Source organism: Pogonomyrmex barbatus, unplaced genomic scaffold (genome assembly GCF_055798465.1).
Source record: "Pogonomyrmex barbatus isolate J1 unplaced genomic scaffold, ASM5579846v1 scaffold14, whole genome shotgun sequence".
NCBI classification, from domain to species: domain Eukaryota; kingdom Metazoa; phylum Arthropoda; class Insecta; order Hymenoptera; family Formicidae; genus Pogonomyrmex; species Pogonomyrmex barbatus.
Window position 1 is genome coordinate 6,962,378 of NW_028297110.1, and position 14,095 is coordinate 6,976,472.

At 43.8% G+C, this 14,095-nt stretch overlaps 2 protein-coding genes and 1 pseudogene across 2 annotated transcripts; 2 read left to right on the top strand and 1 right to left on the bottom strand.

Moving 5' to 3' along the window:
• Positions 1–969: 969 nt before the first annotated feature.
• LOC148937449 (uncharacterized) lies at positions 970–4,893 on the top strand. The gene is made up of 3 exons (XM_089073106.1): positions 970–3,849; positions 3,926–4,246; positions 4,851–4,893. Exons 1-3 carry the CDS (start codon positions 2,711–2,713, stop codon positions 4,891–4,893), a joined length of 1,503 nt encoding a protein of 500 aa, XP_088929232.1. The 5' UTR covers positions 970–2,710.
• A 1,030-nt stretch (positions 4,894–5,923) lies between these two features.
• On the top strand, positions 5,924–6,490 carry LOC148937450 (uncharacterized; annotated as a pseudogene).
• A 1,510-nt stretch (positions 6,491–8,000) lies between these two features.
• LOC148937451 (uncharacterized) lies at positions 8,001–8,609 on the bottom strand. Its single transcript, XM_089072974.1, has one exon. It carries the CDS (start codon positions 8,523–8,525, stop codon positions 8,037–8,039), a length of 489 nt encoding a protein of 162 aa, XP_088929100.1. The 5' UTR covers positions 8,526–8,609; the 3' UTR covers positions 8,001–8,036.
• Between the last annotated feature and the right edge of the window lie 5,486 nt (positions 8,610–14,095).

The window sequence follows — 14,095 nt, forward strand, 5'->3', positions numbered from 1 at the left end:
GCGTGTTGGGCGACCACCGTCGCCGCCGAGTAAAAAATAAATATCTGTCTCGTATTTTTTGTTTATTTTATTGAGTGATTATTGTATTATTGAATATTTATTTTATTTTATATATTATATGTTAAAACAAGTACATTTCTTCCGTTATTGGTTTTTTTTCTAGTATATAATTTCTAATACATTTTTCACAATCTAATAGTTTTCTTAATTTTAGAAGTATTTTATGACATTTTATACATTGTATTTTCTCATTTATATTATTATCATTAATAATCGCGTGGCTATGCCAATTTGGAAGGGGTAATCTTTTAAAATTTTCTGCGCCTATTTCGGCTGCATTAAAGCAGCCTCCACATATTTTGCGTTTAGGTGGTATGGTTTCGTAAAATATACAACTATAGTATTGTATTCGTAGTGTATTGAATTTGTTTGGGCCTGTGATGCATCTTAGTTCCGGATCTCCCAGCATTGTGGTATAATTTATTTTTTGGTTTTGTTCTTTCTGTGTCTTAAAAAGAAAATAAAATTTATTATTATATTTATTATATTTATTTATTAAATAATTTTTTAGTTATTTACAGCACAATCAAATTCTGGATCGTGTATTTGTTTTTTATAATTTTCCACTTCTTTTTCCTTCTTTTGCATTTTTATATATTGGTTTGGTATGGTAGAATGAGTCCGTCTCGTACGAGGAACAGAATGATTCTGAAGAATTTTTTCAACAAGGGCTCTTGGCCCTTAGCTTACGCTCTAGTGCCATTGAACGTAAACAGCGTGCGATTGAATCGACGATTGATGCCTTCAGAGCACCGTGATAAATAATTAAAAAGATAAATAACAAAGATAAATAACAAAGATGATATAAAAAATTGGACGAGTGGACATGACGTCAGAAGGGGGGAGGGGGGGGCGCCGCCGCGCCCGCCACCACCGTCGCCACCGCCGCGCCCGCCACCGCCACCACCACCGAGTAAAAAAAAATATCTCTCTCTCGTATATATCTATTATCTCTTCCGTTGCGGCTCTCTCTCTTATGGAGAATGTTATTTTTCTAATTATTTTATGGTGGGGGAGAAAGAAATGAAAGAAATACATGTTTTTTGCATATTATATATGTTTATATTTTTAAACAAATTGAATACATTTTTAAGTGTGAAATTTTTTTATTCACATGTGTTTTTTCTTATACACTAAAAACTAAAGCTAACAGCTCGCAATCGACGAGTTGACGTCTATCGAAGATATCGCAATCGCGTATCGCGTTCGGCACTTCCTCGGGATCTGTTACAACAGACGCGATGTTGGAGAATCGCGTATACTTGGTATCGATCGTATCGATGAATCTGACGAGTCGATCGAACGTCACATCGATACATTCGTTCAGAGCAAACATTCGACGTAACGTCGATTCGATCATCGTTACGCGTACGTTCAAAGATTCAAGACGTACGAGTGTAACGTCGTTCATCAGACAAATTCTGACGGTTAACGGTCCGACGCTTATAAAATTGTCTTTGTAATCGTTTAGCAGCAATTTATAGATATTCCATCGCTGCTCGTAGAGTCCCTTCCACGTTTCGAGAGACAGTATCAATTCCTGTCCCCGATGATCTCCCAGAGCGATCTCCACGTAGCTCGGTGGACCAACGTTGATTCCAATTTCCAGAAATTTGTATGTGCAGGATCACAGTAGATGGAAGTCTAATGTATGTGAAAAAATAGTTGACGGTGAAAATGGATAATGTGTTAAATATAGAAAATGTGTTTAATATGGATGAGGAAGATTTTGTGAATATAGTGGACGAAGTGTTTGAAAATGAAGAAGAAATAGAGATTGACAATATTGACAATATTGACATTGATATTGAAGACGAAGAGCACGCATTGTCTGACGATAGCAATTACGTAAGTGATCAAAGTGATGACCTTACGGATTATGCAGAAAAAAATTGTTACCCGTTCGGAACTCCTTGCGTTGAATAATAATAAAAAGTATTGTTCAATACAATTTTATTATTCAACGGGTGGTGCACTAACTCTGTGTGCCGAATGCATGGTTCGTCTGGCGGACACTGACATTGGAGTATTGTATGCCGTTAGGAAGCACGAGATAGATACTCTCAATGCGCTAACAGCCGATTTTGCTCCAATTGCCAACAGTCCGTCTGTATGATAATGCCATGCAACATGTGCCCAATTTGCACAAATTGAAAAAAGACAACATTGTGAACGAGGCATATGCAAGTGGAAGAGTGTGATGTGATATAAAAACAATATGGAAAGGTCATTGGAAGAATTAACAAGTTCTCCGTTATGGGATTCAATCTCTCATCTACCAGTGAACGTGGCGGTGTATTTTATAAAGAGACACTATACCTCAACTCCACATTTCCCGATTCCTCGTTCAAGAGTTAAGGGACGCTACAATTCGACTCTCTGCTTCTCCGCTCCTTCTGAGAGAGCGGAAATAATTCTGGAAGCGTGCACATATTATTATTATAGAGACACGCATACAATATATTACTACCTCTCTAGCGGCAAAAAGTAGCAGAGATAATTCCAAGAAGCGAGGATAATCATATATGGTTGTTCTATTCCCATCAATCTCCGGACATGGCGGAAATACAACGCTTTGTATACTGGCTTCGAGTTAAAGCAGCTATAGAAAAAAGAAAAAAAGAAAGTAAAAAAATGTAAAATTGTTTTGATGAGACAGTACAACAATTTAAAAGAATCACGATTTTGCAATATGGAACACCTAGAGCGAGTGGAACGCGAGCTGCTGGAGCAGTGTAGCCAAGTCGCTACCTTGGTGGAGTGTTTCGCGTGGTTGCAACGATGTGAGGAGTGCATCGAACAACTCGAGGAACTTAGCCGTGTTAAGCGTCCTCGACTCACCGTTGCAAATAGACAATCTGCGGTGGCGAGGATCGCGCGACTCGCGGGTGCAAAAGTACAACTAGAAAGACGTTTCGTGCACATTGGTGGTGAGTACGCGAGCACCAGTAGAGACAATGGATCTCTCGTTTGGCGAGAAATCGATACGGCATTTGAAAGCCGTATATTGACTGGTGCGGTGATCAATGTGGACTATATCGAGCCGCGACAATTTTTAGAAGACGCTGGTGGTGTAGTGCTCGAGCGAGTGCGAGACATTGTACAAAGACACGATAGTGTGAAAGTGAACACTGCATTTAACGGCGAGTTTGTGACGGACGATAAACGCCCAAACAAAAGTATAAACACTAAAAATAGTGAACTCTTTCGAGTGTCAAATTTGGACGAGCAGCACGTCATCGAACCCACGTTGGCGTCGCTCGAAGAATTCCAAGAACGCGACAGTGGATGGGCGTTGTCGCAAATTCTAAATTTGACTATAAACGTGAACAAATATAATCTAATGCACGCGGGATGTTACATCGAATTACCGCGGGAAATTATGTTAAAGCGAGCGGTGATCAATGTACGATCCAAGGACAATGCGTGTTTCGCGTGGTCGGTGATCGCGGCTCTGCATCCGGCCAAAAAACATACAAATCGGGAATTGTCGTACCCGCATTATACGACAGTGTTAAATTTGCAAGACATTACGTTTCCGATGACGTTGAACCAAATTAAGAAGTTCGAACATCTCAACGACATCTCAATCAACGTCTATGGTATCAAGGAAAAGGAGATTCTCCCGATACGGCTGACATCAAGGAAGATGGAGAAGCACGCAAATCTATTGTACGTGCAGGATCCGCGTGACGACAACGCGGGGCACTTTGCGTACATCAAAGATCTGTCCCGTCTTGTGAGCTCGCAAATAAACAAGAAGAAATGCAAGAAATACTTTTGCGACCGGTATGTATTTTAACAAATTTTATTTCTCTTATAAAATTGTTTATTAAATACTAAAAATCATATTTTCCGTTTGCAGATGTCATTACTTCAGTTCGTCTGAAAGATTGCAATCACATACAACGGACTGCGAAAAGATGAACGATTGCGCCATCCGACTGCCGAGCGAGGACGACAAGTGGCTCGAATTCAAGAACCACACGAATAGGGAACGACTTCCATTCATCGTTTACGCGGACTTGGAGTGCGTACTACGGCGAACGGAACCGGCAGAGAGGGAAGACGCATCGTACACCTACCAGCAGCACGAGGTATTTAGCATCGGATACTACGTGCGATGCTCGTACGATGACGCGTTATCGGTATATCGATCTCGTCGCGACGAAGATTGCGTTGCGTGGTTCGTTCAGCAACTCGAAGATTTGGCGCATCAAGTAAAAATTCTGTTATCCGCGAATGTCCCCATGGAAACGTTGTCGAGAGAGCAGTGGGAGGCATATCGTAGCGCGACGCGTTGTCATATTTGCGAGAAATCATTTGCGTCGGACGACACGCGGGTACGCGATCATTGCCATCTTACCGGTCGTTACCGTGGTCCCGCGGACTCAAATTGTAATCTAAATTATAAAGATTCGTATTGCATTCCCATAGTATTTCACAACTTATCCGGTTATGACGCGCACTTTATCATCACGGAAATAGCTACGACGTTCGAAGGCAGGATCGATGTGCTGCCGATAACAAAAGAAAAATATATTTCGTTTACAAAACACGTTCAAGATACCACCGAGAGATCAGATTCGTGAAATTGCGTACGCTTGCGGTTCATAGATTCGTACAAGTTTTTAAATACCAGCCTTGATAAATTGGCATCTTTTCTAACGAAAGAAAAATTAAAAATTTTACGTTCCGAATTTTCCACGGTCTCAAACGAAGATTTTGATTTGTTGACGCGCAAAGGTGTCTTTCCGTACGAATACGTGGATCGCGCGGACAAGCTGCAGGACACGCGCCTACCACCGCGCGAATCGTTCTGTAACTCGTTGACCGGTGACACGGTGTCGGAGAACGATTACGCGCACGCCGCGAACGTCTGGCAGCGGTTCTCCATCCGAACGCTCGGCGAATACAGCGATCTATATCTCAAGACCGATGTCTTGTTATTGGCGACGTTTTCGAAAATTTCCGCGAAAGTTGCGTCGCGAGTTATGGACTCGATCCCGCGCATTACTACACATTGCCAGGTTTCACGTGGGACGCCATGTTGAAACATACGCGCGTAAAATTTGAGTTGCTCACCGACATCAATATGGTTATGTTTATCGAACGCGGTATACGCGGCGGTCTCAGTCAATGTTCCGGCAGATACGCGCAGGCCAATAACAAGTACATGCGTTCGTACGACCCGTCGAAACCGTCATCATACCTTATGTACTTTGACGTAAATAATCTGTACGGATGGGCGATGTGTCAACCGCTGCCCTATGCCGAATTTCGATGGATGGAAGACATTGAGAATTTTGACGCGAGCGCGATCGCTCCGGATTCGTCTACGTCTTATATTCTCGAGGTCGATCTCGAGTATCCGCATCATTTACACGATCGACACACTGACCTACTTTTCTGTCCGGCGCGCGATAAACCACCCGGCACGCGGCAGGATAAACTTCTCGCGACGTTATACGATAAGAAGCGGTATGTCATCCATTATCGCAACCTGCAGCAATGTACGCGCCATGGTCTTCGTATCGCAAAGGTACATCGCGTACTACAATTTACTCAATCCGCCTGGCTCCGCGATTACATCGAACTCAATACACACTTTAGAACGTACGCGAAAAATGATTTTAAGAAAAATTTGTACAAATTAATGAACAACGCGGTATTCGGTAAAACAATGGAAAATGTGCGCAATCACGTCGACGTTAAACTTTTGACCAAATGGGACGGACGGTATGGCGCGGAAGCAATGATCGCGAAACCAAATTTCCACAACCGCAGCGTCTTTGCGGAAAACTTAATCGCCGTCGAACTGCGTAAACTCGAGGTAAAATTCAACAAGCCGATTTACGTGGGTATGTGTATCGACATATCGAAAATCTGCTTGTACGAATTTCACCACGAATACATGTCACCGCTGTATCGCGAGAAATGTAAGATCATGTATACCGACACAGACAGTCTCGTATACCACATCAAGTGCGATGATGTGTACGAGGCGATGAAACGCGATATCGCTAGATTCGATACGAGCGATTATCCGACGGACAACGCGTACGGGATGCCTCTCGCGAATAAAAAAGTACCCAGTCTAATGAAGGATGAGAATAACGGTGCGATAATGACGGAATTCGTCGGACTCAGAGCGAAGATGTACGCGGTGAGGGTGGACGGCAGAAAAGACATTAAAAAGGCGAAAGGTGTAAAGAATAACGTCGTAACGCGAACAATAACGTTCGACGATTATACGCGGTGCTTGAACGAAGAGATCGAAATGACTCGTCGCCAGTCGTGTATAAGATCCAAGCTACACCAAGTATACACGGTGTCCGAGTCGAAAATCGCTCTGAGTCCGTACGACGACAAATGATACATCGTACCGGATTCGACGGAGACGTTACCGTGGGGACATTGGCGGTTGTAATATATATATATATATATATATACATGTTTATACAATGTACATATATTTTTATATTTTTTATATAGTTTATATGTATGCATATATGCACGTATGTATGTACGTACCTATGTATCATATCTATGTATGTATGAACGTATGTATTCTTGTAGTTTTATACTGTTATATATGTAGTATAGATGTATGTATTTTTTTGTAGTTTTTATATGTAGTTTTTACAATAAAATTTAGTTGTTCAAATTTATTTTATATATACTTTATAATAGCAACCAAGATCCTGCTTGCTGAGGAATTAGCTTTAATTCTCTCTTCGATTTATTTAATGTATACTCGGCTTAATACATATATTGTTTATAATACATGCAGTTTTACATGTGTTCTCGTAAGTTACATACATGTATAGTTTAAAAAATGTAATGGGAGAAAAAAATAATAAAAACTCTTTGTATACATGTATATAGTGTATATGTATTTTTTTAATACATTATAAAAATAAGAAAAAAATGAATTAAATCACACTGCTTTTGTTTATCCATGAGTTATGCGATCTATCGAATCCCAGCCACTTGACGTAAATCTTGTCTCCCTTCTTGCGTAGTACTTTCTTCACGAGATACACGTCCGGATGAGTCGCGCGATGCAATTCGTGCTCGTAGAACGCGCCCGCGACCGATTTTCCGCGATAATCCTCGAGCAGATAAGTTACGGGATTAGTATGTTGCACTTTAACGATCTTAAACACCTCGGTGGTCCAATTTGGCGTATAACCTTTTTCGAAAATTGTCTTGTACTTGCTCACGCGTACCGATTCGCCTACTTTGAATTTTGCTGGACCTGCGATCTTTATCGCGTTGTATACCGTATCCAAGAGTCTTTTGGCGATCGCGGGAGTTACGTCAACGGGTCGCATGCCGATAGTGCGATATTGCGCGCGTTGTAATCTGACACGAGACGCGGTAGCGCGTCGATCCACTTGTAAGTGCTGTTGAGCGTAAACATCTTCCACATGTTGTTCTTAAGCATGCGATTGAATCGCTCGACGATCAATGCCTTCAACACCATACGTGGAATAATGATTAACGTTTTTTCAAGAGTTTTTGCACATCGGCGTTGTAAAATTCCTTTCCCATATCCGTTTGCAAGTTTCTTGGGCATCTTCCGCTCTCTCGCATTATCTTAGCGATAGCTTTAGTCGTCTCGCTTCCGACCTTGCTCTTGAACGGTACGGCCCAGGCGTACTTGCTCAACGCATCGATGACGGTGATTATGTAGTGATGATCTCTGTTGAAACTCGAGTACAGACGCATCTCGATGATCAGTCTGCCACAGATCATCGTATCCTCGAATTATGACACGTCTTCGCGGAAAATTTCTCTTCGCCGGAGCGTGCAATTCCTCAACGAGTCGTCGCTTCTCGGAGCTAACATTTTTTTCACGTCCATCGGATCGCATGTTTCGACTATGTTTAATAGTAAATAAGATATACAATTTAAAATTGTTTTTTTTTCTCACTGACGTTAATCGACCGGCTCGTTTCATCGATACGCGATTAATTTATAATAATGCCGGCTTCGCGAAGTTCCTCGATGATCGACAGCATCTCGTTGTCGTGAGCGTTGTTACCAGCTCGGTGCGAAGCGTCGAGCAATCGGAGTCGATCCACCAGTTCGTTGGGATCGTCCCAATGCACGTAATCGATCTTGTTGTCGTTTAACTTCATGGCGGCTGGTATATTGCTCACGCCTGCACCCTTTTTACGCCCGCTACTTCCATACGTAGATACGAGCGGAGCGATGATGTTAATATACTTGGATCCTCTATTGCCCTTGATGGAATTATGGGCGCTGTGACCACGTCTATGAGCATTTGTTGTTAACAATATACTTTTATACTTTTGTTCGTCATCCTCGGTAAAAACCGCGTCATCGGGAAGTCTCTTGAAGATCAATTCGTACAATCCTGGTGTACCATTGTATCTCACATTGTCTATGATTATGGAGTCATTTTTGTCAACGTCAAATTTCTTGTCACCAAGCATCGCACCACTGTTTTTATCGAAATAAACACCGTATACGCGATCAAATGTATCGTGTTTTCCATTATCATCGAGAAGAGGGCTTACGTACTTTTGCTCTAATGGTCCCAGCTGATTATGCAACGTTTCTCGACCTTATTGCGTTTGCAGACTCTGTTTGATGGTTGTTTCGAATGACGGTTTACTGGCGTCTTTTGTTTCGAAAACATCTTCCTTTTGCAAGAACAGCGGTGGTTCTTTCGGTGGGTCTTTCGATGGTTGTATCGATGTAGACTCGAACACGAGTGAATCTGACGCGGCTTTCAATTCTTTCGTTGTACGTTATTTTTTAGACTGCGGCGTTAATTTCAACCATCCAACATCCGTCCAATATGAATCCTTGTCTGTAGTAGTAGTAGTAGTAATATCGTTATCGTTGTTGTCATCGCTGTCTTCACGTTTTTGTTTTTTCTTAATACCGAGATCCTTTGCTTCTCTTTCAATCGATTGAGATTCCTCGGTTTTTTCAACAATCTGTTTTAGAGGTTCGACGATGGGCTTGAAGCGTTTCTCCAACGCTGTATCTTCAGCTATTTTACCAATTTTTAAAGCGCGATATTTTTTGCGAATCGAATCGCTCGTTTTCGCAATCTGTTTCGCTATTTTCTCGCGATCTTTGGTGTTATCCATGTTGCCTGCTCCACGTATCGACATCGATTAACCACGTTACGGTACCGCGAACGTATTAAATTCCTTTCTGTATCGCCCATTGATAAGCGGACTGTCCTTATCTATCACTAGAAATCCATACTCGCGCTGCAACAATCGCGGCATAACGCACAGAATTCATCGTATGACATGTCGGTATTCACGTGATCGTTGTAAACATGTTTCAAGTTGGTACCATCCTGTTTGAACAGAATCAGCAGGTTCGCATTGTCGCGTATCAGATGTTTAGGTATCCTCGCGTACGTCTGACAGAGATAGAAGCAATCGACGTTCGAGTGGCGGCCCATCGAAAAGTATTCTCTCACAGCATCTTGCTTATCGCACGCAACGTCGTCGAAGACGAAGATCGAATTGGGACGTGCCTCGCTCGGTGGAATGACGTCACTGTTGTTGGAGAACGTAAAGTAGCCGATTTCTTCTATCGATGATAGTAAATTTTCCAAGTATCGATATTTCGGTTGTTGCAGCGATTTCGAGTATACGTACACGTTCTCGAAACGTACACCGTGCGGACTCTCGAGCAAGCTTATGAGAACGTTGGTTTTACCACAATTCGACGGCCCGCAAATGATGGCGCGTATAGTACTCGGTAACATTTCACCGTGCTTGCGCTCCATCGCGATGTCTCCCATCATTCGCGCTCTCTCGTCACAGTTCGCGACGCGTATCGTCAGCGGCTGCCGTACAAATTTCATGTTCGCACTGCGTTATCTAGGCTTCGATCGAACGCCTATTTATAGGCGCGCGAAACCACGAATCGCTCAGTAGCAAAAATGTATCTCGCGCTGTCGCATCCCTCCGATATTCGGGATTTGAGCGCTGAGCAGTTGCAATATATACCGAAGGTCGTACTGTTACGCGTGTGCGGTAATTATATCGATCACGTGTGGGACAAGCTTCCGGAGTATATAAAGGCGGATTTGGAGGTTCAAACCTATCGTCGCTGCGTCGAGCATTATAATCAATCGAGGGATCGAGATCGTATAGACGGTCCTGCACCGAAGATAAAGGATTGTGGCCTATGCCAGCAGCAGCGTCAAACGAAGGCTACATTGGAGGTCTGCTCAATCGAGTGATAAACGCGCTTCCTTTCGAACTACATATCCCCAGCTATCAGTTTTGCGGTCCGGGTACTCGGCTGAAAAAACGATTAGCCAGAGGTGAAACGGGCATAAATCCACTGGACGCGGCGTGCCGTGAACACGACATTGCGTATTCTCAGAGCAACGATCTCACCGACAGACACGCGGCGGACAAGGTACTCGCCGATAAAGCCTTAGGATGCGTCATCGCGAGAGATTCGGCTCTGAGCGAGAAAGCTGCAGCTGCAGCCGTTTGGGCAGCGATGAAAGCCAAGACCAAGATTGGCATGGGAATGAAGGCGAAGAAAAAAACCGGCAAAAAAAAGAAACGAATACTTCCAACGGCGAAACAAGGTGGTGTGTTACCGATTTTACCAATTTTGGGCGCTCTCGGGTCCTTAATCGGCGGAGCGGCCAGCGTGGCGAAAGCGATAAACGACAGGAAAGTCGCGCAACGTCCACTCGAGGAACTGCAACGTCGCGCGATGGAAACGCGCGGACAGGGACTGTATCTCGCTCCGTACAAATACGGACGAGGACTGTATCTCGCCCCGTACAAAGGCGGACGAGGCGTAACAGCAAAAAAAGAAAAAAAGAAAAAAAACGCCAAAGAGACGATAAAAATACCTACGGGTGTAACCACCAATGTACAATTGGACCAGCTGGCGAAGCGTATGCGCGTACCGTACTTTAGAGGTGTTTTCATGCGTGACGCATTATTACCGATTAGCGGCGCACGTCGAAATGAAAATGGTATCGTAAATCTGGACGACACGACGGGCCCCGGTACTCATTGGGTAGCGTACGCAAAGAGAAACAATCGCGTTGTGTACTTTGACAGTTTTGGTAATCTTCGACTGCCCAAGGAACTGATACGATATTTCGGAGACGATGCTACGATAGAGTACAATCGAACGTCCTATCAGACGTACGATCAGAGCGTCTGCGGACAGCTGTGCTTGTGGTTTCTTCTCCAAAACGGTCGACGTGCGTGAATTTATAAAGTCCGACAAAATGTCGCGGCGTCTCAGTATTCGTCGAACGCTTTTTCCATCATGTCGCTGACGCTTACGCTGAGCGGGAAGAGCAGCGTTCTCGCGACAAATTACTCTCCAGCCATAGATTTGAGCGACGATGACTACGAGCTTGGTCTAACAATTTTGGAGACTTATCACACGATACCGAATGTAAACGCTTCGAACAATACATTTTATTTTGGCAAAGACGATGCAGAAATTACGATTCCCGAGGGGTCGTATGAACTGCATGCCATAAATGAATTTTTGAAACGTGAGATTTTACGGAAACGTCCGCGACGCGACGCGCCCGAGGGTAACGCTGGTGACACCGCGCGCGGCGATGACGAGATTGGAGAATATCCGATAGTGCTCCGCGCAAATTACAACACGATGAGGTGTGAAATTAAATGCGCCTACAGAATAAACTTTAATAAGCCTCGTAACATTGGATCGCTGCTGGGTTTCTCGAGGCGTATACTGCAACCGCGAAGGTGGCACGAATCGGACGTGTCGATCAACATAATGAACGTAAATTATCCGTGTAGAGTGCAACGTGACCGCGGGCGCATACAGCAATGACAAAAGTGTGCACACGATACACGAATTTTCACTGAGCGTGCCGCCAGGATATAAGATATCGGAAAGGCCGATGCAGATCATTTACCTGCCAGTCATCGTACGGAGCATTACGGAGCTAACGATACGCATTGTTGACCAGAACGGACGATTGCTCGATTTCAGAGGAAAAGAGATCACCGTCAGATTGCACGTACGACGGCGACAGCGATAACGCGAGCGTGACATTTTGAGATGCTCGTGTTGAACGAAGCGAAGCATACGCAGAGAGATAACGCATCTTTTACAAAAAAAACATCGATCGACATTCGCTCATCCGGCTGCGTCAAGAAGAGGAAGAAACTTAACGCGTCGAACGTTAAATTTTTACAAGCTTTAGGATTCGCGGTATGCAACTTATGAAATGACTGATATCTTAAACATCGAAAACGAGCCAATCTTTGACGATCGCATCGTCAAGATTGAGACTTATGTGTACAACCCGTTTGCCAATATGACGTTCGGGTACAGCGATGAGATAAGAATACCTATACAGCAACAGGATCTGTACACATTGCCGTACGAAAGCTTTCTATATATCGAGGGAAAACTAACGAAGAACAGAGTTGTCGAGGGATCTGATGTGGTGCTGGGAAATAATTTTGTCGCGTTCCTGTTCGATGAGATTCGATACGAGCTTGATGGTGTGAAGATTGATCGTAACAGAAACGTGGGCGTAACCAGCACGCTCAAACATTACGTAACGACATCATCCGACAGAAGCGTGATTCTGAGGAATGCCGGTTGGGATGCGCATACCAGCGCGGATGGATATTTTAACTTTTGCGTACCTCTCTACACTGTTGGGATTTTGCGAGGATTACAGACGCGTGATAATCAACGCTCGTCACGAATTGATCTTGATACGATCTCGTAACGACAACAATTGCCTGATGGGAAATTCGGCGTTGGATCCCGTGGTCGACTTATTCAAGATACAATGGCGAATGTCGCACGTGTTATTGAGCGAGATAAAAAACTATCGATGCTGCGCACTTTGGAGAGCGGACGATACTTGAGCATGGCTTTTCGCTCGTGGGATCTGTACGAGTTTCCGCTGTTACAGCGTACAACCAAGCATTCGTGGGCCATCAAAACCGCTACTCAGCTCGAGATACCGCGATACGTCATCTTTGCTCTGCAAACAGGTCGCAAAAATGTCATAGCTGAGGACAGGAGCCGATTCGACGACTGCAACTTAACCAAGTGAAACTCTATCTGAACTCGGAATGTTATCCGTACGACGATATGCATCTTGATTTCGACAAAAACAGATGGTCCGTGTTGTATGAAACGTACGCGCGTTTTTGCAAGGGTTACTACGGATACGAGTATCTCGAGCCGAGTCTCACCGTCACGTCTTTTCTACATAACGGTCCATTCGTAATCATCGATTGTTCTCGACAAAACGAATCGGTCAAGAGCGCAACCGTGGACGTGAGATTGGAATTTGAGACTAAGGAGAACGTACCGATGAATACCACCGCGTACTGCCTCATTATACACGATCGCGTGGTTCACTACAATCCGTTGACCAATGTTGTACGCAAGATCACCTAAGAGCATCGCTGGCACATGAGAGAGAGACAATAAAATCTACGATACATCGAAATCGACCGCAGTCTCGAAAAATTGCTCGTCATGGTCGTGCCAACGTTCGTAGACCTGCAAGATTTTCTCGTTGGAGGACAGTTTGTTGTAAAGGAGTTTGCCGCTCTCAGAAAACGGACCGTTCTCTCTCACTATATTTTCGCAAGCCCTATACCATGGCATTTCCTCGCAAGTGCCGACAAGTCTCGCGCACGTTGGATGATACGTCATCACCATAGACTACGATGGGACGATTCCATACAGCAAAGCTAAGAGTTTGATTACAAAGGTTGTGCATGGAACGGAAGAAGACGACGTCGACGACGTCGATGACGACGACGACGACGATGACAGCGATGCTGTCGTATATGTCAAGGGACACGAAAAACCACAATGGCTGTGGAATTTGCTTCTGGATGATGAGCGCGTGTACATCGAGACTCTGGATGCTGATTACGAAAACGTAGATTCTCTAAACAATCTGGACGCTGATAATACTATGCGATGCGGATATCACTATATTGCGCATTACAAAATGTATTCAAATTATTTAATTGGT

Excerpts from the sequence above, each read along its gene's own strand:
- LOC148937449 (XM_089073106.1), top strand. The coding sequence starts at position 2,711 with ATGAGACAGTACAACAATTTAAAAGAATCACGATTTTGCAATATGGAA. Across the intron at positions 3,850-3,925 it reads AAGAAATACTTTTGCGACCG|ATGTCATTACTTCAGTTCGT; the intron begins GTATGTATTTTA and ends TTCCGTTTGCAG. Across the intron at positions 4,247-4,850 it reads GACGAAGATTGCGTTGCGTG|GACACGCGCCTACCACCGCG; the intron begins GTTCGTTCAGCA and ends GACAAGCTGCAG.
- LOC148937451 (XM_089072974.1), bottom strand. The coding sequence starts at position 8,525 with ATGCTTGGTGACAAGAAATTTGACGTTGACAAAAATGACTCCATAATC.